Source organism: Amblyomma maculatum, chromosome 11, assembly GCF_055883805.1.
Source record: "Amblyomma maculatum isolate TAMU_Amacu chromosome 11, ASM5588380v1, whole genome shotgun sequence".
Taxonomy (NCBI): domain Eukaryota; kingdom Metazoa; phylum Arthropoda; class Arachnida; order Ixodida; family Ixodidae; genus Amblyomma; species Amblyomma maculatum.
Window position 1 is genome coordinate 86,511,468 of NC_139354.1, and position 24,712 is coordinate 86,536,179.

General features: G+C 49.6%; 1 protein-coding gene across 1 annotated transcript; it reads left to right on the plus strand.

Moving 5' to 3' along the window:
• Nucleotides 1-18,569: 18,569 nt before the first annotated feature.
• Nucleotides 18,570-24,412, plus strand: LOC146174315 (uncharacterized). The gene is made up of 3 exons (XM_084585375.1): nucleotides 18,570-18,924; nucleotides 21,919-22,256; nucleotides 24,362-24,412. Exons 1-3 carry the CDS (start codon nucleotides 18,570-18,572, stop codon nucleotides 24,410-24,412), a joined length of 744 nt encoding a protein of 247 aa, XP_084441501.1.
• The last annotated feature ends 300 nt before the right edge of the window (nucleotides 24,413-24,712 follow it).

A 24,712-nucleotide genomic window follows, 5' to 3' on the forward strand; every position in this document is an offset into this window, starting at 1 on the left:
TAATGATCTGGCCATCCAAGTTGAAGACAATGTAGCGCTACTGTTCCATCAGAATTGAACACAAATATGTGAAGGGCTAGAAAGAAATCTTACCACAAAGCGTGCATGGTACCTACTTCGGCACTTTCTCGACCCTACCCAGAAGAAGACATACACACGAAACATAATAGCTAGACTAACCCATAAACACAGAAATGACACAGATGCCCTTCCAGGTACTCTAAAGCACATGCACACCACCCCGGAACAACCGCGCAATCTCTTCCCCCTATGCAGGAGGATCAAATGATGTATTCGATGCTGCAATAACGACATCGGAAATACGGGCAGCACTTCATAAGCTCAAGAACACAATGCCAGGCGAACATCAAGTTTCAAATGTGGCGCTAAGAAATCTAGATAATGAACCATCAGAGCAACTAACGGACCTCTATAACAAACACTGGGAAGAAGGTACACTCCCAGCAGAATGGACACACGGGAAGTAATTCTAATACCAAAACCCAACAAGCTAATTTCCCCGGCGAATATGCGCCCAATACCGCTCACCTCCAACTTAGGAAAACTCTTTGAACAAGTTATACTAGCTCGGCTAACTACATACCTGGATGACACGGACCAATACTCGCACTCCATGGTCGGTTTCAGGCCCCGTCTATCTACGCAACACGCTATGCGTGGCCAAAGCGTGGCCTTGTGGTAGAGCATCCGCCTCGTGTTCGGGAGATACCAGGTTCGATCCCTGGTGCCGCCGGGTACCCACCGGCTGTTCCATGGGTACAGGCTTTCCCCGGTCTGGTGCTCGGCTCTTTGGGGTGAAATGTTTGGGAAAGGGGTCATAGGTCCCAAATAGTTGCTCCGATGTGGCGGTGATCAGTTCCGCCATCGGACAACAATAAGTCCGCCTTGTGCGGCAAAAGCCCATTACGTGGCTTTTTTTTCTTGAACCAACATTTTGGTTCATGGCCCCTTTTTCCCAAGCATTTCACCTTAGAAGAGCCGAGCACCAGGCCGGGGGAAATCTTGTACCCATTGGAAACCGGTGGGTACCCGGCGGCACTGGGGATCGAACCCCGTATCTTCCGAATGCTATTACAGCTAACGTCAGCCGTACTTGACCCACATATACCATCGCATACTAAGGCGATCCTAGCTATAGATCTCAAAAAGCCTTTGATAATGTACAACACACAACAATTCTGCAGGCACTCACGAACATTCAAGCTGGTCCTAGGTCTACAACTACATAAGAGCCTTCCTCCAGCACAGAACAGCCACGCTTCACATCGACAATCTCCACACGTCACCGTACACACTTGCCAATGTGGGCACGCCACAAGGCTCCGTTCTTTCCCCCCTTTCTGTTCAACCTCACCCTTATCCCCTTGACTACAGAACTACAAAAAAATCCTCACCTCGGTCACACCGCATACGCCGATGACATCACACTCTGCACAACATACGCACTAGACAGTGCAATCGAAGACACGCTACAAACGGCAGAAGATACAATAACTAAGCTCACCGCAACCATTGGACTAGAGTGCTCGCCACAAACATCTGAATTACTAGTCATACCCCCTAAAGGACGGACCTACCAAAGTCTCTGTCACTTGTTAATGATTAGAGGTTATTAACGATGCGCCCTTAATGGTGCGCACACTCCCCGACACCATTAAATTCAGTGGGGGCAGCTGTTCCGGTCACAAAGGAGATGCCCTCGACCTGCGTGGCAAGCTCAACCGGAATTCAACTACCTTGTAGTGACAGTAGGGGGTGCAGTTTGGTGCCCAGCTTTCGCCGGTTCAAGCCAGAGCAAGGTTCGGAGTCAGAAGTAACAAACAAAACAAACTTTATACAGAGCAAGAGACAATACAGAGGAATGCACACAAACACCAAAGAATGTACAGACGAGAGGTTCACAAAAGGCAATGCTAAGCATGCAACTAAGGAGGTATTCAATAACACAGGCTTTACAACACAGAACAATACACGAGAGTCAAATAAACAAACACCAAATTGCTCACCGGGCACTGTTGCAGACCGATGCCTTGAGAGTCACAATGTGGCCGCCATGAAAGACGAGCGCCGCTCCCTCGCAGGTCTGTGGGCTTGGCAGCAGCGGGTGGACTCCGGGAGTCGTGCAATAGCACTAGTGAACACGCCGCAATAGTAGCTAAAACACTGACTGACTCAAGTGACGCCACCTCCATAAATAGGGCGCGCCGCGTCTGTCTGTTCCAGCGTGCCAAGGCTAGCGCGCACACACACTCAGCTTCGCTTGTTTGGTTTGGTAAAACTTTATTTCCCACAGTAGGGGTCCTGAAGGACACTCGGCTAGGCGCCAGGTGTAGAGGGCAGCTCCCACGTCGGCACAGAGAGCCCGAAGCTCTGCGCCGCCGCGCGGGCCTCCTGGACAGCCTGAAGCTGATCATGTAGTGAAGCACTTTTTAACACTTTGTCCCAATTTTCCTTGTTCTTGGCGTAGGCGTCGCTCGATGCACAACCACACAGCATATGGTTTAAGTCCACACAGTCACTGCACCGTTCACACACATGTCCATCGTAGTCTGGGTCGATGTGCTTCATGCGCCAGGGGTTGGGAGTTCGTTGGGAGCAAGCGTAACGTGACTGATTGGCTGCGGGTTAATTTCTTATCCGGGAAGGGAAATAAATGCTCGTCTGCCTAGATAAAAGTGTTTCTTGAGCTCGTTGTACGTGAATCATTCATCTCTGTACTCGAAAATGTGGAGTAGCAGGGGAAACCGGAGGGACGCGGTCGATAAGTCCTCGCGCCGCCTCATGTGCGATCTCATTGAGAGTCCGCAGGCCGCCCCCTGAGCTGCCCATATGTGCCGGGAACCATATGATGGAGTTATCGGTGATGTTACTTCCGCCTAAGATCCGTAGCGTCGTCTTGTCGAAAGCTCGAGTGGCTGCTCTAGAGTCGCTGTATACAGTTGTGAAGTTCGAGTCTTTTAGAGCTAGTGCTATCGCTGCTGGTTCAGCTACCTCTGGCTTCTTGGTGTAAAGTGTGAGTGAGTTGCGCGTACGCCCGTGTCCGTCGACTATTACTGCTACCGAGGAGCTTCGCTTGTTGAAGTGTTCCCTTTTCCTCCCGTCGAGCCGCGCGTCGTCATTGGCTAGTCGCCGTCGAAAAATCTAGATAGGACGAGCACATTCCGGCTGGTTGACTCACCGTCATCGCCGAGTGATGAGAAAGAGGGTGACGCCGATACGCACAAGGCTACGCGCTCCCTCGCGTGGAGAGGGAGACTTTTTTCGAAAGACGAACTTTCAATGCGGCGCTTCACGCCTCGTCGGCTTAATAAAAATGTGCGCCGATTTCGTGACAGCCTCATAGAAGTCCAAATTCATGGAAGATGGGTACCACAGGACCATACCATCCGCATTCTAGGACTATACCTGGAACTGAATGAAAAAAAAAAAAACATAGACACTATTGAGCGGCTTAAGAGCGGAGCCACTGCGGTTGTCCACAACCCTCACATTTCCACCTAACTTTCGAGATTCCATCAGGCACCATCCCCGAGGAAGCCTAGGAGACCGCTGTAGCTATTGCTCTGGCATACGCAGATGCCAGTTATGTACTTAGCGATTCAAAAACTGCCATTCCTAATTATGCCAGGGGCCAGGTTCATCCTTCGGCACACCGCCTGCAGCTGCACATGCCCACCCCCCACTTCCTCCGACGGGTTGAGCGAGGTGTTGGTTGAGCTCATCTGGGTGCCTGCGCACTCGGGAAATCCCGACAACGAGGCCACCGACTCCTTAACCCGATGGTCTAGAAACCGGGCACAGACGAACCTCGTGGGGGATTCCTCGAAGGAGCGCATGCATTCGTTTGCTGAGTTCACTGCAAACTCCCGCGTTGAGCGCCTCATCTATCCGTAACCCCACCCATCCCTCACTACCAGAGAAAAGCCAATCTGGCGTCGCCTGTAGACACGAACGCTGCCGACACCAGCTATATATACTGTTAAAATTTAAGCCGGTATCCCCCATATGCACTTTGCGCTCCCACTGCAAGGCCACCCTTATCCATATTCTTTTGTGCTGCCCGGCATCTCCTCCCACCGCCGGGCCGGTGCCTATCCGAACCTGGGAAGACTGGGAGACCTCACTTGCGGTCAGCAGACCCGGTCAGGCAATCCGGTCAGGATCGTCGTCAGTCGGGCCGCATATGCCATGGACCAACATCACATGAACGTTTAGATCGCGAGTGGGGTCGTGCGGAGACCCAGGAGGCCTATGTGCCTCAAATTCTTCGTAAAATAAAGTTTTCTCCTCCTCCTCCTCCTCCTCCTCCTCCTCCTCCTCCTCCTCCTCCTCCTCCTCCTCCTCCTCCTCCTCCTCCTTTTCCTCCTCCAGTGTTGCTGTGAGTTAGCAAGTGCTACTGCTCGGGTTTTTCTGGCTCCGACCCTTAGTCTGGCTTGAACCGGCAAAAGCTGGGCACCAAACGGCCGCCTCCTTCTGTCACTACATGTAGCTGACTTCCGGATGAGCTTGCCATGCAAGTCGAGGGCATCTCCTTTGAAGCCGAAACGCTAACCCCACTCACACTAAGGGTGTTTGGGGGTGTGCGCACCAATAGTGGCGCATCGTTAATAAACAAATAAAGAGCACTGCAGAATCTGCATTGGAGTAATGCGAAAGCACGGATGCTGCTGTTGGTTGCTTCTAGTTGCTTAATTCACTTGTTGGTTACCCGTTTTAGTCCTTGGCACTTTAAAATTGCGCGCCAATCCCTTCCTATGTCCTTTTTCGGCTCTACTTCCGGTTGCGTGTCGTCACATCTTTGACGTCACCCTAACTGACTGATTTAATTAACTATTTTTGTATTTGATACATTCAAATGTGGCGCCAAGCCATTCGCTAGTGAGACCATTTTCGCCTTTACTTTTTTCATTTTTTGCCTCTAATTAATTACGTGATTAACTTATTCACCTAATTATTTCTTGGCACACAACATTACATCACCCTCTATCGAATGACATCACTCATTAACCTCTACGGCTTCTCAATTACAACTGTTGCAAACATGATTTTGCGTGTTCTGCCTCTAATCATTTACCTAATTACCGTTTTGGCCTAATTATTATTTCGGACACGACATTACGTCACCCTCTATCGATTGACACCCCACATTAGCCTCTTCCACTTCTCAATTACAACTGCTGCGGACAACTTTTACATTTTTGCCTGTAATAAATTACGTAATTAACTTTTGGCCTAATTATTTTTTCTGCACCGACATTAGGTCAGCCTCTATCGATTGACATCACTCATTAACCTCTACCGCTTCTCAATTACCCGCAACTGCTGTGGACACGATTTTGCGGACGCGGCCTGCGGACACGGTCTGTGGACACGGTCTGAGGACAGACATTTGTGAACACAGCGAAGTAACGCTTTCGCATTAATAACATTATAATTATTAACGGGTGACAGAGAGGTATTGAAAGAATGCTATGGTTTAATATCCCGCCTAGAAAATGAAGGGGATTGAGGATTTTCCTTCGCCTCTCTTCCCGCGTGTACTTTGCCGATTTTCTGTGCCCTCTCCCTGCTTTACGAGCGCCCTGAAACCAACCAAACCAACAGATATCTAGCGTGCAACATCCGCGATCGACTCGCATGTGTGAATGTGCACTAAGGGACACCTGCCTCTTCATTTCTAAAAGGATTGAGAAAATAAAGTGGAACGAGGCCTTTTTGTTGGAAAACTTGTCTTGCTGCGAAATTTTTACAGATTTCCGGAAATCGGCCAATAACAAAAATATGTTGCAAGCGCAATACAAAAGGCGCGCCTATATATGGCTCGATCGACACTACTCGCACGGAGCACCCCATTCGCGTCACAGATTTCACGAGTGCAAACCGAAAACTATCAAAAACGAAGCACAACCCTTTAATAAGAACCGAAATGAATGAGACGAACGTACAGCGCAACGGCTTTCATTAAGACTAAATTTCACCTGCCTCTCCAGCCAGTGACTCGGTCATGCCGCCTGTGACGCATGGAACACGCATGTGTTTTTGAGTCTACTTGCTTTCGTACCCCTGAAGAAACACCTCTTTCTATCTTCGACTGCAAGATTTACTTTAGAAACTTCGTAATATAAAATCAAAACTGTATAGATCCCATGCTACAGCTCCCATGGATTAATATACTTTTCGAGAAAATCCTTGCAAACAGAATTAATAGATTTATAGAGAAATACAACATAATTTGCCAACAGCAACATGGTTTTCGGCCGAATCATTCAACGTCATCAGCTGTGCAGTCATTAGCCCAGATTATAAACAGTGCTTTAAATAATAACAAATTTGTGGCTGTAGTCTTTTTTAGATCTAAAAAAGGCTTTTGATACGGTCGACCATTCCATCCTTCTGTACAAGCTAAAGCACTATGGTTTTAGGGAACGGATTTTCGAGTTGCTTTCAAGTTACTTTAATGAACGTCATCAGGTAGTTGTCATGAATAATGTCTCATCGTCACCACAACCTATACGTACAGGCGTGCCCCAAGGGTCTGTTTTGGGCCTAATGCTTTTTTCGGTATATGTTTCCGACCTTCCACGGGCCTTAAAATTCGGAGAAATGCTGATGTATGCAGATGAAACCGCTATAATAATCACAGGCAATATCATCGAGGAAATACAGGCTAAAGCAAACGTCGATTTGGCAAACATTTCTGAATGGTTTTTAGCTAACAAGCTTTCTGTTAATGTCAAGAAAACAAAATATACTATATTTCACTCTCGTAGTAAACAAGTAGATACCAACTCATTTAGGATTAGCATTAACAACTCCGTACTAGAATATACACCTTATTTTAAATATCTTGGTGTAATCTTTGATAGGCATCTGCACTGGCAAAATCATTTATTAGCAGTGGGGGCGAAGGTGGCATCCGGGTGCTATAAACTACTGCAAGCACGTGACTTCTTTGACACAAATACACTGCGTATTTTATATTTCTCCTTTATCCACAGTCATCTCTCATACTGTCTGGAATCATGGGGGTGGACGTACGACAGCTATCTCGAGCCGATCAGAAAATTGCAGAAACGATCGTTACGAATCATAACATATTCTAAACTGGATCACCCCAGCAAACCATTATTCCCCGACCTACAGATACTAATTCACTGCGTCAGCTAAAAACAGCAACTGTAGTTAACAGCATCGTAAGATATAACCACCCCTTCCATATATCCCTTTTTCATACATCATCACGTACTACCAGAAATGCAACATTAGGAAACTTTAATCTACCGCCTACCCATAATGTGTATGGAGAAAGACGGCTGTCTTTCATAGGTGCTAATATATGGAACACTCTACCACAAGAAATAAAATACGCTCGAACTTTCGCGTCTACAGCTAAAACATTTTTTTCAGCGCATGCATTATATGTGATACTAATACTGCGAACCGTTGGCATCTGATATATTACTGTAATTTAGCACGCACGATGTTTTTCTCTTTTTTTTTTTTAAATGAAGCGATTGTTCCTTGTTCTGCTTGCTTTTTAGAATTTGTATTGATGTATACATCCTACTCCCCGCTGTTCCTAGTTTATATTATGCATGTGACGAAGTGTCTGCATCATTGTATTCCATTTCTTGAACCCATAACTAGCCTATGGCTACGGGTTCAAAAGTGTTGGACACATCTTTATTGTATTTTCAAGAAAAAGAAAAACGATGGTCCACGAGCAAGCCACTTTATTTAATAGTGGCTTTGCATATTTTTAACATGTTATATGCGACAATATAATTACATAGCGGACTTTTTTTTTTTTTTTTTGTACGCAAACTTGCCATAAGGCATATTATATAAACTCTTGTAAATGGTTTTCCGTGAGGAACCGGAGCAGGCTCCCGCTCTTAGCGTTGTCGGTGAGCCATTTAGAAAAGTCCTCTTCCCTTGTTGTGGTTAGTCCCACTTCGCGCAGAATCTGTGTCCTTGATTCCTTTGTCCCTGCACAAGTCCATAGCAGGTGGCGAACATCCACTTCTGCAGCTGGTGTGGAACACTTTGGGCATGTGGTTGGTCCGATGTCAGCTTGCGATTCCCATCGGCATTTTACCGATGGGGTAAGGGCCGCCCCAGCTCTTATCCTTCTAAGGGAAACCTCCTCCAATCTCGTTAAGTTACGAGGGAGTGGGAATGTACACGGAATGAGGGCACGTGTACTTTTCCTTAAAGAGGATGCTAAAATGGAAACAGCGGAGCGGGCATCGAAAGGGAGCCTGGTGGGGGGCGCATTAGTGTGTGGAACTTCCTGTGTGAGGTGGTCAACTTTTCTCTGCTCAGCGTTCTCAGCATTGTCTTGTGTCCAATGTATCTGGATGCTTATCTTTGTTTTTTTATTGAGTGCGTGGATTTCCTGGCTAACACATAGCGTCTTCGTCATTTTCTTTAGTTGTTTTATGGCGGCTAAGGAGTCTGTATAGATGTGGGCTTCTGTTATCGAATTTTTATTTATGGCCTCCATAGCATCGCGGATTGCATAGAGTTCCATCACAAGCGGGTCCGGGTATTCTGAAAGATATTCTTTATGTACCTTTAGTTTGCTGTGTGTTGGACTAGTAGCTGCTGTTCTACCGCCATTTTCTATAATTGATGCGTCCGTATATGCAATTAAGGTACCTGGAAGTGCATCAACCAGAGGTCGAGATGCCAACTTTTCTTTGCGACGAAGCCGAGTGGTCTTGTTTGTCGTGATAGTAATGAATTCCCACGGAGGGGGGTCAGCCATTGGTGGTGTTCGAACTGCCACTTGTTGTGCAAGGATGCTATGGGCGTAACATACTTTCGCTTCATATCCCTTGTTGCCTCTCGTTGTTCAATTAATTCTGTCAACGTATTTATCTGTGCAAACTCTTGGAGAATAGGGATAGGGGTAAGTTTTGGTAAGGCCGTGATAGTGCGCATTGCGTTTCTATTTATTGTTTCCAATTTTGCCCATTGCCGCCTCGTGAGTCTTTGGAATTGGGCCTGGTATAGTATCCTCGGCTGTAACACTGATTGTACAAGACGTCTTGCCATGTCCGCTCGAGCTCCTCCTCCCCTAGACGAAATGCGTTTTATCAAGTTTAAGGAAGTCGCAGCTACTTTTTTCACCTTATGAAGCCATTGTGTTCCTTTGCCGGATTTGTGAATTTCTAGGCCAAGAACTCTCAACTCGTCCACCTCTTCCAATGCCTGATTTCCAATCTTTAGGGAGACTCTTTGCGTTGCCAATTGTTTTCTTCCATTCTTGTTGGCTACATGAATGTAACTGGACTTTTGAGGTGATAATTCCAGGCCTGCACTTTGCACGTACTCATCTATGGTATTTAAAGCCTCTTGCAGATGCCGACTCTGTCTCTCTATTTGTTTATGAACAGACCAAATCGTGACATCATCTGCGTATATCGTGAACCCCACTTCTGGTATTTTAGCTATTTTCCACGCCAATGGGATCAGTGCGATATTAAATAATAAAGGTGCTAACACTGACCCTTGTGGCACGCCTCTGTTCGAAGTGTAATTGCCAATTTGTTTTCCGTTTATCCGGATAGAAAACGTCCTGTCCTTAAGCAGATTATGTACTGCTTTTATGACCTGCAATGGAATGCCCATACATTCCATGTTCCTAAGAATCTTGGCATGTAACACGTTGTCGTATGCCTTCGCCATGTCGGTAGCCACTACAGTGCGCACTAGGTGGCTATAAGGCGACACGTGTATGACCTCTTCAGCGAGCACAGCCAGTCCATTTTCTGTCCCAAGGTTTGTTCGGAACCCAATTTGTCGAGCATGATATTTTTGATTACTTTCCAACCACCATGACAGGCGGGTGGCTATCATCTTTTCATAGATTTTGCAAATTGTGGGTGTTAGCGAGATAGGCCGCAAAGATTCTAGACTTGTGGGAGGTTTCCCAGCCTTTGGTATTGTTACCACCACCGAGTGTTTCCAGCCGAGTGGAATGTCTCCTCCTTGCCATACCTCATTTACCACATCCAACAAGCCGTCAACTGCGGCTCCTTCTGAATTCTTGAATACTTCATAAGGAATATCGTCATGTCCAGGCGCAGTTTTACCATTCGCTTCTTCTATAGCAGCCAATAAATCCAATTTGGTAAATGGTAATGTTATTCCTGTTTTATCAACCGCATCCACTGTCGGTGAAGGCGCCGGATAATGTGCGCGGTTCGGGAAGAAAAGGGCAGCAGCCTGATCTGCAAACTTACCTTACTTACCTTGACTTACCTTGAGGTGCACTTCCTACACTATGATTTTGCTTACTTGGGAAACGCATTTCTAAAGCATTAGTGACTCACCCCTTTTGTGGTCTACTTTACAGTGCAGACGTGAATAAATTCTCGCCCCTAGTTTGCTGCTTCGTGAAAATGTGCGGCAGGTTGCCTAATCATCAAGACGGCGATTCGCCCGCGCGAGCGCGTGCACGTGCTACAAAAAGCGCGCGGGCTGATCCGGCAGCGTTCCAGTTTGAGCTTCTGCCAGAGATGGCGCTGCCCATCCACTGCGCCGCTCAGCGATTCTTTGGAAGCCTTATCCACGGAGCGGCCGATCGCCTTATAACAAGCAGCATCTTCAGAGCTGATTCTACAGACTCCGAAGCCTGGCGTTAGGCTGCCCGTCTACGTAAGAGCCCGCTAGCCAGCCACCGATGTTTATCTGTTGTAGGCCGTCATTGCACCCGCAACTTCGGTGGTGGACGACGGCTGTTGTTTCGGCTTGCGTCTTTCTCTCCCTCTTCTTTTTCCTTTCTTCTCTATTTTCTCTTCTGTCCGCACAAGGCAGCTGTCACGAAATCGCGCCCATTTTCGTCAAGCCGGCACGGCGCGAGGCCCGCGCGGCGTCGCGTGGAGAGCATGGAGAGAAAAGCCCCTTCCCCGCGCGGGAGAGCGCGTAGCTTTGTACGCGTTGCGTCACCCTCTTTCCCATTGCCCGGGGAGGACGGTGGTTCATCGGCCAGGAATGTGCCAGGCCTTTCGAGAACTTACTATGGGACCTGGCCAATGACGACGCTTCCCATACGGCGCGGTTCGGGTGTCCACAGAACAAGTGTGACAGTTACTGCGCCTTCCCCTTCCTGTGAACCAATTTAACTTTATTTAATGACGACGCGCGGCTCGACGGGAGGAGAAGAGGGAGCTATAACCAGCGAAGCTATGTGTGTGTGCGCGCTAGCCTTGGCGCGTGTTAACAAACAGACGCGGCGCGCCCTATTTAAAGCGACCGCGCCGCTTGTTGAGTCAGTCAGTCAGTCAGTTCGTCAAGTGTTTTGCGACGTGCTCGCCTGTGTTTCGACTGGACTCCCGGGGATCACCCGCTGCTGGCAAGCCCACGGACTTTCAAGGGAGCGGCGCTCGTCTCGTATGGCGGCCACATCGTGACTCTTGAGGCGTCGGACTGCAACAGTGCCCGGTGAACAATTTGGTGTTTGTTTATGTACTCTCTCGTGTTTCATCTGTTGTAAAGCCTCTACGTTATTGGACACCTGTGTAATTGCATGCTTAGCGTTTGTATTCTGTGAACCTCTCGTCTATGTATTTCAAGTGATCTTGTGTATTCCTTTGTATCGTCTCTTGCTGTGCATAAATTGTGTTTTGTTTGTTACTTCTGACTCCGATCCTTACTCTGGTTTGAACCGGCGACCGCTGGGCACCAAACGACCACCCCCTTCTGTCACTACAAGGTAGTTGAATTCCGGCTGAGCTTGCCACGCAGGTCGAGGGCATCTCCTTCGCGACCGGAACAACTACCCCCACTCACTCTAAGGGTGTCTGGGAGTGTGCGCACCGTTAAGGGCGCATCGTTAATAATACCCCCTTAATTATTAACGGATGACAATTATTCTGGCGTCCGCGACAGGACGTTTGGTGCACTCAAGCTCAGAGGACGGAGAACGAGTTGGAAGAGTTTACGAAGAGGTCGTAAACAGTGTAACCGCAGAGCGATAACGAGAGGTACCGTGCTGAAGCGGTTGTGTAAGGTCCATTGAGAGTGCTATGTGTTAGCATTAGGCAGTTCAGATTGAAGATGAATCTCAAGGAGATTATTGCGTTGGGCCTAGAGAAAGGTCTTAAAGGAGCTGAACTGCGAGAATGGGTGGACCGAAAAGAAAGGGAGGTTCTAGAAGAAGCTGAGAAAGAAAGAGAGAGACAAAGAGAAGAAAGAGAGAGAGAATGGCAGAGGAAACAAGCAGAGGCAAAGAGACAAAAAGAAGAAAGAGAAAAGGAATGACTCAGGAAGAGATCCGAAAGAGAAAAAGAATGGCTCAGGAGGCAGGCAGAAAAAGAAAAAGAATTCTTAAAAGAGAGGGATATCCTTCTCAAAAAGCTGGCTGAGGTTCGGCGTTTGAAAGGTATTACCGAGCCTCCGGAGGTTACCTTTCCTTATATTAGAAAGTACAGTGAACCAAGCGATACATTGACAGCCACAGGTACTGTAGAAACTGGCTCCAGCAGCCAGAATGAGGTTGTGGACCAGCGTGTTCCTGCAACAGAAACTTCAGATGACCGAACTGAAGTTCAGAATTCTCAGAAAAAAGAGATTGTGCCCTCCGAGACGACAGGTTGCAGAGAAGCTGCAACGGCAGATGTCGAGCCAGAAACCTCGGTGTTTTCAAAGCCTGAAGATGAAGAAGGGCAGGATTGTAGCTCCTCATTAAATGACACCATGGCTGAGTGCATGAGTGACCGGGATGAGGAGATTTCAAATTGCAGTGAGCACGAAAGCTGGGATAAAGGTGACAGTACAGATCCTAATCTTGAGGATTCAGGAAGGGAAGAAAGCGAAGACTGTACTGCAATGAAAGGATTCAAGAAACATTTTAAGGAAACTTTTAAGGAACGGGATGTAACTGAAAGTGAGGAGAATGAGCCTCCAGTTGCAACTGAGCTCTGCTTCAAGAAGGTACGACTGAAGATCGTAAAGAAAAGAAAGAAAATTAGGATTAAGGGAGAACAAAGTTCTCAAAAAGACGCTCCTTACAGACAACTATGTTCTGATTATGCGGGTAAAACTGGATCAAACGTTCCTCGGCCAAAGGTGCGAATAAAAGTGAAAACGAAAAGAACCAAATCCAGACCTGCCAAGTCAGACAAAGTCGACAGGGAAATGTCCTATAGAAAAGGAAGGAAGAAGCGGCCGAACGCCTGGACGTGCAAGCGCATGCGGAGCCGCCCAGACCGAGAAAGAATGAGACGGCCTGCTCGAAGCGCCGCTAGGCTAGGTAAAGTTAGTTCTGGCCAAGCTTCCGATCGGAAAGCAGAACTCAAGAGTAGAGGGAGGAGCGAGACAAAATCGCGGATGAGAATTATCATTAGAACCAGAAAAAGAGTCAGGACACGCGAAAGAAATAAAAACCAGTGCTTTGTGAGAATGAAAACTTGCGTATCTGAAAGTTGGAGAGGAACCGATACGTTCCAAGAAGGTGCATCCCGAGTGTGGAAATATAGGCGAAAGCATGCCTTGAGTTTGTGCGCTTGCATTTGAATAGCTGTGCGTTTCTGTGTTGTTGATTCCTAGGTGTATTCGACGGCAGTGTGTTGTCATGTTTGTGAATTTCATGGCCTTGATGTATGAATTTTGTAATGTGTCATTACAGTTTGTGAAATTTCTGCAATATGTGTGATGTGAACATTTGCCCCTACAATTGTGAGCGCATGCACGTGCGCGCGATGTTCGTGGTTGTTGTGAATATTGTGGGACAATATTCTTTAAGGGAGGGGCAGTGTCACGAAATCGCGCCCATTTTCGTCAAGCCGGCACGGCGCGAGGCCCGCGCGGCGTCGCGTGGAGAGCATGGAGAGAAAAGCCCCTTCCCCGCGCGGGAGAGCGCGTAGCTTTGTACGCGTTGCGTCACCCTCTTTCCCATTGCCCGGGGAGGACGGTGGTTCATCGGCCAGGAATGTGCCAGGCCTTTCGAGAACTTACTATGGGACCTGGCCAATGACGACGCGCGGCTCGACGGGAGGAGAAGAGGGAGCTATAACCAGCAAAGCTATGTGTGTGTGCGCGCTAGCTTTGGCGCGTGTTAACAAACAGACGCGGCGCGCCCTATTTAAAGCGACCGCGCCGCTTGTTGAGTCAGTCAGTCAGTCAGTTCGTCAAGTGTTTTGCGACGTGCTCGCCTGTGTTTCGACTGGACTCCCGGGGATCACCCGCTGCTGGCAAGCCCACGGACTTTCAAGGGAGCGGCGCTCGTCTCGTATGGCGGCCACATCGTGACTCTTGAGGCGTCGGACTGCAACAGTGCCCGGTGAACAATTTGGTGTTTGTTTATGTACTCTCGTGTTTCATCTGTTGTAAAGCCTCTACGTTATTGGACACCTGTGTAATTGCATGCTTAGCGTTTGTATTCTGTGAACCTCTCGTCTATGTATTTCAAGTGATCTTGTGTATTCCTTTGTATCGTCTCTTGCTGTGCATAAATTGTGTTTTGTTTGTTACTTCTGACTCCGATCCTTACTCTGGTTTGAACCGGCGACCGCTGGGCACCAAACGACCACCCCCTTCTGTCACTACAAGGTAGTTGAATTCCGGCTGAGCTTGCCACGCAGGTCGAGGGCATCTCCTTCGCGACCGGAACAACTACCCCCACTCACTCTAAGGGTGTCTGGGAGTGTGCGCACCGTTAAGGGCGCATCGTTAATAATACCCCCTTAATTATTAACGGGTGACAGCAGCGGAGGTGGCTCAGCTACAGAGCTAGTAGCAGGCCCGTGCATTTTTCTTTCCTACTTCCTACAGCCACAACAACTTTGGCATGAGAGCCCCGCCGGGGTGGTGCAGTGGTAAGACGCCCGACTACTGTGCCGTAGTACCCCGGTTCGAACCCGACCTCGGCGGCTGCGTTTCGATGGAGGCAAAACGAAGAGGCGTCCGTGTGCTGTGCGATGTCAGCGCACGTTAAAGATCCCCAGGTGGTCAAAATTACTCCGCAGCACTCCACTACAGCTCCTCTTTCTGTCTTTTCACTTTCACTCCCACATTCTTCCCTTCCCTTACGGCCTGGTTTAGGTGTCCACAGAAAACAAGTGAGAAAGTTACCGCGCCTTTCCCTTCCTATAAATCAATCAATCAGTTTGGCATGAGACAGGTAGAAAGTGTAATGGCAAACCTTCAGCCCGAATTCTGAACATGAGTGTCCGGGTTCAAACCCGACCGATGATTGATTGATTTATATGAAGGGAAAGGCGCGGTAACTGTCTCACTTGTTTTCTGTGGAACCTCAACCACGCCATAAGGGAAGGGAGGAAGATGGGAGTGAAAGTGGAAAGGGAGAAAGAGGGGCCGTAGTGGAGGGCTGCGAATAATTTCGACCACCTGGGAATCTTTAACGTGACTGACATCGCACAGCACACGGACGCCTCTTCATCCATACATACATACATACATACATACATACATACATACATACATACATACATACATACATACATACATACATACATACATACATACATACATACATACATACATACATACCACATTACGTTTCACGCATTACGAACCTCCGTGTCAGTCCCTTAATACAAAAAATCGCGGAATGAAAAGGCGGTGTTAACAGCGCTGTCACATATCTACCCATAACAAGCTTAAGCGCCCTCCAATTTTTTCTGCTGCTATCTGCTCTGTTGATCCACCTGCAGTTGTTGTTGTGGCTGTAGGAAGAAGGAAAAGAAAATGCACGGGCCTGCTACTGGCTCTGTAGCTGAGCCACCTCCGCTGCCTTGCGCAGACACAAGAGAAAATAGAGAAGAAATAAAAGGAAGACAGAGGGAAAGACGCGCGCCGCAACAACAGCCGTCGTCCACCATGGAAGCGGTGGCAGGCGCGACTGCCCACACAGATAAAAATTCGGTGGCAGGCCAGACCCCATCAGGGGAGTCTGTCAACCTGCAGAGGAACACCGGGGGCGGTATTACGGAACTGCGTTCAGTTTCGGAGCGCTCTGTGATTGGTTGAAAGCACTTCCGCTGAACTGAACGCTTTTACGTCACGGCAGGTTCTGAGAGGCATTGAGCGGAAGTGCTTCCAAGAAATCACAGAGCGTTCCCAACTGAACGCGAATTGAACGCAGTTCTGTAATTCCGCCCCTGGCTTCTGAATGAATTGCCTCGCCGCGGTAGCGCAGTGTATGATGCTTGACTACTGTGCCTAAGTACTTGGGTTCGAAACCGACCGCAAGCGGCTGTGTTTCGATGGAGGCGTGAAACGAAGATGCGACCGCGTGTTGTGCGATGTCAGTACACACTAAAAATCCTCAGATGGTCGAAAATACTCCGCAGTAATCCACTACCGGCACCTCTTTCTCTCTTTCCATTTTCACTCCCACCTTCCCCTCGCTTACGGCACGGTTCAGGTGTCCACATAAACATGTGACAAATACTTCCCCTTTCGCCCCGCCGGGGTGGTGCAGTGGTAGGACGCCCGACTACTGTGCCGGAGTACCCAGGTTCGAACCCGGCCTCGGCGGTTGCGTTTCGATGGAGGCGGAACGGAGCGGCGTCCGTATGCTGTACGATGTCAGTGCACGTTAAAGAACCCCAGGTGGCCGAAATTTCCGGAGTCCTCCATTACGGCGTCTCTCATAGCCTTAGTCGCTTTGGGACGTTAAACCCCACAAACCAACCAACCATCAAGAGCATACCGAGCGAATGAGTGGGCGGTGCGAACGAGGTGCAATAACCCTATCGCGTTCCACTCTTGAAGGCGAAGCTTAAGCGTCCTCCAAATTTTTCTTACAGCCACAACAACTGCGTTCAGTTCGCGCTCAGTTGGGAACGCTCTGTGATTGGTTGGAAGCACTTCCGCTCAAAGCCTCTCAGAACCTGCTTGACGTAAAAGCGTTCAGTTCAGCGGAAGTGCTTCCAACCAATACAGAGCGTTCCTTCCGAAACTGAACGCGAACTGAACGCATTTCTGTAATACCGGCCCAGCAGATGAAGGTGCTCCTACCCTCCGTCGCTGGGGAAATATGGCGAGGGCCCGCTTCAGACCAACACCGCCTAGACTACTCCAGGTGGTGTTGTTCAGACACAGACCGGCAGACGCTGCTGGCCGGCGGCGTCTCAGGACAGTTGAATGGCGGATAGCTGGAGCACAGGGTCTGAGCAGCGCAGCACGGTGCAGAGTTGTAGTTAGCTAGAATAGCAGCTTGGACATGTTGGTTGAGGTAACAGCGCGGAATGTGGACGGGAGCACAAGATTAGACGCAGCGCTCGTCGTCTAATCTTGTGCTAAGATTAGACGCAGCGCTCGTCGTCTAATCTTGTGCTCCCGTCCACGTTCCGAGCTGTTACCTCAAGAGGCTCCCAGAATTGCGGCGTCCGGTTTAGGCCACTCCCGGGAGAAATAAGGCAGTGTCAGATGCGTTCGAGGGTCTTTGTCAAGTCACAGGATACAAAATCTAATTTTACTGCGTAAGTAATACTGCCCCAGGTTACGAGCCGTCGCGTATTCCCGGCGGCGCCACGCTTGACCTTGAGACTGCCCTGAGCCGCAGCTGCGTCGACACCTGAACCGCGTCGTAAGGGAAGGGAGGAAGGGGGGAGTGTTATCATTAGAACGAAAGCTGACGCACCGCTCACTCCCGTCCTCACTCACTTCATACTCCTGGCGTTCCCCTAATCGCACTCTCTCACCGCATGCGATGCGAGCAAGGTCCGATGTTGCATGCGCGCTTCGAAATCCAGGCGCGTGCGCCAAAGCGGTGGTCGGGACGCACCACTCAGTGTCCAAGGGGCGGACTGCCGCCGCCCAGGGTAAGGAATTGCGCAGTAATGAAAAAAGACGATCGCTAACAGGAGTGAAAGTGGAAAGAGAGAAATATGAGTTCGCGTCGGGGTAAATCAGTTGCTATGCGGTCTTACAAGGGGAGGCATCGGCGATGCGCCGAAGCCAGAAAACGGCAACAGACTCAAGATACTGCTGAAGAACGTGAACAACGGCTAGCAAAACGGCGAGCGCAAGACCCTGCTAGTCATTGCTACCCCAACAGCTACAGTACATACCGAACCTTAAGTACAACCATTGCAGTATTGCTTGTGCAACTTGCCACGCTTAACCAGAGCTAAACTACTGCCAATCTTTTTTTTCTCTTGGGAGCATACGGCTCACCAGGAGCGTGCGTGTGGAAATGTCCCAGTGTGGAGGCGGTGCCAGGCGACGGTCTGCCTGCAGTTTAAGGTAGGGGCTAGTGCACCAGCCATTTGCCTACTCAGTCGATAGTGCTGTAGAATTTCGCTATAAGATTTCACACACTCTACGCTCTCTGCTCCAATCCTCACCTCTCTGCCACGCTCGTTACTGTTACCCGACACGCTCGTTACTGCTGCAACCATAAAGAGGCGTGTCTCTATGGAGGCACCTACAAAGGCTAGCGCAGACAAAGAAAACGACAAGCATCCTGCCCTCGTGCCGTGGTGATGACGACGAAGCGGAGCTGATCGAAGAAGGGACGGAGGCCCAGCACCTGCGTTCGCTCTCGGTTCGCCGAGGTCTTTGACCTCAACATGGCGGACGACGATGATGACTCCGATAAGTCGTCGGCGGCCTCCACGTTGTCGACCGCAAGCACCGCGAAGGGAAAGGCGGCAGGTGGCGGCGGCTCGGGTCTCGGCCTCTGCCTCTGCCTTCTGTGCGTGCTGGGCGTCTGCGGGGCAGGAGCGGTGGCCGCATTCCTGCTTTTGGACAGCGATGGCGGCAACAAGACGGACAACGCGTCCGAAGCCAGCAGTGCTGCCTCAGCTGCTTCATCTGCTGCCTCTTCTGCAGAGGCGGCGCCAGCTGAAGACGCGACCCATGACCCCAACCAGCCTCCTCCTCCAGAAGAAGAAGCTCCGAAGTTGGATGCGTACGGACGCTTCGCCACGGACCCGTCACCCGAAGAAGACTCTGGCAAGGTGAGTGTCCACGCATCTTTCTATTCACCTCTACCGCGAGGGCTCCCTGGGCATCGCCATATTGTCAGCCGGGCTCTTGTGAGCACGTCGCTCTAGCACTTTGGAGGCGGCAGCCAAATCGGTTTGACAGAGAGGAGGCATTTCAGCACCCTCCTCGCCTGATGCAAAGGTCTATAGGTGTCATCATCCGGAGGCGCATCACTGGCGGTCTTGATGTTCTGCACAAGACCAAAAAGCATAGATGGTGAAACCAGGATGTCAGCTGCGTTGTCAGCGCACGTTAAAGATCCCCAGGAGGAGGAGGAAAAAACTGTATTAAACGAGCGAGTTTGGACCCTTCAAGGGCCCAGGGCCACCGCACGGCCCTCACATTACGCGCATGTGTCCAGGTAACGTAGGGCCATGGCACTGGCACCCCGGTCCACACAGCGAAGTTGTATGTCCAGGTCCTGCGACGTAAGGAGGGCCTCCCATTCCTCCCATGATCCGATGGCGGGCTGTCCCTGCGGGGGAGGATCGGCAGGGCAGCCGAAAAGAATGTGGTCCAAGGTGGCGTGCAACTCTCCACAGAGAGTGCACTCAGGGGAAACGGGTCGGTAGTAGGATAGGCGTTGAGGGGTGAGAAGCGTTCGGGTTTGAAGACGCCTCCAGAGGATTTGTTGGGAGTGAGACAGCTGGGGGTGGGGAGGGGGTAGAGTCGACGGGCAAGGCGTGCTTGCTGTGTGAGCTCAGAAAATGTATGTGCCCGCTCCCTAGAGAAATCCCGGCATGGGTCGCCATTTGCCCGGCTAATAAGTCCTCGGGCTATGTTGCCCCAGGTGGTCGAAATTACTCCGTAGCCCTCCACTACGGCTCCTCTTTCTCTCTTTCCACTTTCACTCCCACCTTCATCCCTTCTCTTACGGCGCGGTTCAGGTGTCCACAGAAATAAGTGTGACAGATACTGCGCCTTTCTCTTCCTGTGAACCAACTATTATTATTATTAAACCAGGATGTGGTGCAAAAACTATAGGGCACACTTAAGCTCAACATTTAAGGGTACGACACGACAGCGTTAAAGGCTCGCTGATTAAATGTATGTGTCCACAATTACGTCGTGTCCGCCCAAAAGCATACTGCGCCTTCCATACTCCGCAACCTAATTTAAAAAGTATGAGCAAAATCGCTGATTGCGGCTAATCTCAAGGCTAGGATGCCTCGATGCGCGCGCCCTCGAAGGGTGGACACAACTCCGCCATATTTTGGCCCACCCTTCTCACAGCGCTTCAGGAGCGTTCCTGTTATCTGCAATCCCAATCTTGAACGGGCGCCAACGAACGCCACGCGACAGGAGCGGCGGAGGGGGGCGCGAGCATCGAGGTATGCGAAGCTGGAGCGTCCCCTTGATTCAAACCGTCCAACCAAACCATTCTTAAAACAGTTTCCGCTCGTATCACCATGTTCAAGATATACTTAAACACCCACAATCTTTTGCTTTGGTTCGCGAAATTCTGAAATTCTGTACGCCGATATTTGTTCGCCGCGAGTGCACTCACGGAGGGAGGCAGAGGGGGCGTCAATGCAGCGCCACACATCACGCCTTTTAACGGACGCCTGCCGCCGATCTCGTCATGTATACATAATGCAGCGTCACACAGCCTCTTTTTCTTCTTAATTTGCACTTAATCACAGCACAGGCTACAAAGTATCAGTCATCATAATCAGCCGAACTTGATCCGCTGTAGGATGAAGGCCTCTCCCACATTCCTCCAATTAACCGGGTCCTGTGCAAGCGAAGATCATTCAATGATAGTGTTAGTCCTTGGGCCTTACGTTCTGAAATCACGTTGTCATGCATTGTGTTTTTAAATTAGATGTTACTGTGTCGTCCACCGTTCCTGCAGTACGGGTCGCCGACGGCTATGTTGCTGTCGTTTATCAACAAGACAGATGTAGTTACATTCTTGCCGTGCGACCAAATCGAGAGCCTTCGAGGTGCATGACTTAATATGGGCCTTATTGTTCACTTGGAAGAAAAAAACACGCGATGCAACTACATCCGCATAGAACTGCGGATCGCAATTATAAACTAACCAGTGCCGACACATAAGAGTGGGTATCTCGTTTTCTATATATGTGCTCCATTGCTTCCCCTCACAAACAATGCGCTATATATTTCAGTGGGCAAAGTAAAGCTCGAGTAGTAAGATGTTTACCCATTTAAGCTGCTTGAGTCGTTCTTCAAACCTGAACAAGGCGAACGTTGCACAGTTTCACCATGCTGAGCACGTGTGTGCGGTACGCGGAATCCTGACTGGGGTACGTCGTTGATAGGTTCCTTCACTTTGAGGCGCCATTTCACCTGCAGTACAGTTTAACAGCTTCATTCCCACTAAGGTTTTGTTCTTTTTCTAGCCAGCCAACTCTTAATTTAGTGTGCACAGACAGCGCAGTTTGCAAGCGTCTTAGAGCAAGAAAAACATTCGCGTTCAAACCTGCTTGCAGTGCAGCATTACCGGCGGTATGTTTCTCCTAATGCTGGGCAGCCCGGCTGGTAGCAAAGTTGGCAGGCGGTTGCAGTTGTCAGATTGAGCCTTTTAAAACAATTCCTCGATAAAATTCTGTTCCTAATGAATATTAACTCCTGAATAAAAGTACGCACGAAAGTTAAAGTTCGCAATCCGCTGATCATCACAGCTACGCTACGGCGAATCATCTTTGCCCATCCAGTTACACATTTGCTCACTTTGGCACCAATCAGCACTCCGTGCTAAGTGTAAGCGCGCCTTCAGGGCAGCGCAGTTTCCAATAGTTTTTTCGTGGCCCTCATAAAAGCACTTTTTTGGACTGTGGTAAGGCTTGGGACAACTTCCTGTTAAGCACTTTCCGATGTTCATATGGTAGCCCGGTGTCGATATGGTGGTGCTATACACCTGCCGATGAAAATAAAAAAGTCCATACGTCATAACGTGTTGGTCTTCGCAGGACCAATCAAAGGCTGTCAAAGCTGCTGTCATGGCGAGGCAGCGACAGCCCCGGAAGTCGATGCGCAGACGCTTTAAGAAGACGTCGTTCAGCCTGGCAGCCGTGCAAGCGCAGGATCAGTCTGACAAGAACACGCAGCGGCGCTCGCAGGCCGATGATGACAGCACTCAGGTCTTGTCCAAGAGCGCCAAGCAAGCAGCCCGGCGCGCATTGGGCGCCGCAAGCAGCCCGCCAGCAAAGTCCGCCTCCGCACGGCACGAGAAGCGACCGCGAACTGTCAGAGTCTTTCCGTCTCGGCGCCCTGCGGCTTCCCGTGGCAAATCGTCCAGAAAGGTCAGTCCAACGCCCGGGAAGCGCGGTCAAGTGCCCCGCCGAGGTAATGGCGCCAGCAAGGCACCTGCCCGCTCAGCTACTAAGGCGACCAAGAAGACAGCGTCGGCTGGCAGGGCGAAAAACGCGTCTGTAGCCAAGCTGAACGAAACGAAAGTCGGCAGGATTATCCCGCAGGACGCTATGAATCCCAGCCTGACCAAGAGAACTGCATCTCCTGTGGCCGTTAATGCGACAAGAAATGCCACAGCCGCAAACAGATCTTCGCGAACTGGTAACGTCAGCATTGCCCCTGGACACTTCGTCTCCAATGAACCCAAAAAAACTGGGCCACCGAAGAGGTCCGACACCGCGATAAATGGTTCTGTGGCCAAGTTCTCCCAAGAGAGAGCTGAGAGCGCAGATGGTGGTGTAATTAACATGACAGCGGGCGCCCCTAGAAGTTTGGCCAACAGAACTGTTCCTGCTACTGTCTTTACAGGAACAGCCAAAAACAGCACTAACAATTCCGTGCGAGGCTCTGACGTTATCGTCACACCTGGCAGTTCCGCTGCCGATGCCAGTAACAATGCGTCATCGACAGAAAAGGCGGGTATTGCGACAAACGCGTCAGTAGCCAAGTTCCCCCAAAAAAGAGTAAGCTACCCAGATAGTGACAAGCTCAACGTTACAGGTGGTGTACGAGGAGCCTTGACCAATGAAACAAATCCTCCTACCGTCTTCAAGGAAACAGGAAACATAAGCAGCGTGAACAGTTCCAAGCTGAGTGCTGGAGGCTCTACTGCTGATGCCAGCAAGAATACGTCATTTGCAGACAGTGCTACCATACTGGTAAACAGATCTGTAACCGAGCTCCTCTCGAAAAAAACAGTTAATGTAGGGAATGCCAAGATCGATGCGGCAGGTGGTGTGAGAGGAGGCTTGACCAACGGAACTGTTTCTTCTGCGACCTTTAACGGAGCAGCCTTGATCAGTACAAACGGTTCAACGCTAAGCAATGACGTCCAAATGAAACCTGAACACTCTGCCTCGGATGTGGTCAAGGACACGTCATTGGAAACAAACGCATTCGCTGCCAAGCTCCCTCAAGCAAGAGGAGATGTGACAGACGACGTGTCCGGAGGCTTGATCAACGGAGCTGTTCCTCCCACAAACGCTAACGGTGCAAGAAACGCCATAAACACGAACAGTTTAATGCGAAGCGTTAACGACAAAATTATGCTTGGCAGCTTTTCTGGTGATCCTATCATGGGCGAGCAATACGCAGACAGAGCGGGCATTGTAAAAAACTCGCTTGGAGCCGAGCTTCCCGAGGATACCATGGACGACGCAGGAAACAGCATGGCGGACATTGAAGGCGGTGGCTATGCCGGCGTTCTTCAGCCAGGATATGCTCCCAGCGCAATGTCCGCTGCTGGGCACTATGACACCGCATTCCCCTACCGCAGTAAATAAGGCGAGGCTGAAGTCAAGTGCGGTTCAGTGGACAGGAAATAAAGTTTCCATTAATGAGAGATTCGGCAGCGCAGTTGTTCGCTAGTGCATGTTCATATATAAGAAAAAAGTTGAATGTTGCGCCATGTTCTCCCGCAATGAAGCCACCGAACTAATGAGCTTTCGTTTAGACGAGGTTTGTCCACCTAGAGAGCGATAGTTAACGCGGCCTTAGTTGTAGTACAACTTATTTGTAGGCGCCGTACTGTGGCCACTGGCACTGAGTTAAGAACGCAAGCAACACGCGTAATGCAGTTTTTATCGCAAAAATGTGCTGACAGATTCTAAATACTGAAATTTTCAAGTCTATTATATACAAGCTGTCATTTAGCTTCTGTTGGACCTATTGCAGAAATTTGCAAGTCATCTTCTCTGCAAGGCTTGTTTTTCAACGAAAAGGTCTAGTTCCCGACGCCACTGTCGCATTATTTGAAGAAACGAACACACTCAAATTCCCTTTTCTGATAAACCCAGGAATGTCTCCAGTTGACTTCAAGATGACCCAGGGAGAGTTGTCGAAAACGTGTAATGGCTGCATACCACCCGTTTATATGTAAAAAAAGAGGAGGAAGGGTGGAGATTGTCCCGTGCCTTGCTTCCCTGACCGGTTTCAGACCATTCGTCACGCTCCCTCCCTGTCAGGCTCTCGCGAATCGCCAGCCTGAATGCGCCATAAGGAGATGCCCGTATCATTTCGTTTCAACAACAAAGACTGCGGGAGTGGCGTCTGAGAACGAGACCTTTTTTGTTGGAAAACAACTACTGCAGAGATGCTCTGCAACTGGCCCAATCGCCGACGACCGTGACTGCAGCAATTCGGCGCACTTTAAGCCATCCACAAGAGCAAGGCATAATTCAGACTCTGAACTGATTTTGCTACTTGGCGCATATTCATATTCAAACAAGCACGGTGTTCGACACGAACGCCGTATGCGTATCTCTCTCTGGCCCTGATGCCTTGATCT

Bases quoted from the DNA above. Each gene is read 5' to 3' on its own strand.
- LOC146174315 (XM_084585375.1), top strand. From the start codon at position 18,570: ATGGCGGACGACGATGATGACTCCGATAAGTCGTCGGCGGCCTCCACG. The intron at 18,925-21,918 runs CCACGGACCCGT...CGTGTTGGTCTT, and splicing joins GGATGCGTACGGACGCTTCG to CGCAGGACCAATCAAAGGCT. The intron at 22,257-24,361 runs GTCAGTCCAACG...GACCGGTTTCAG, and splicing joins GTGGCAAATCGTCCAGAAAG to ACCATTCGTCACGCTCCCTC.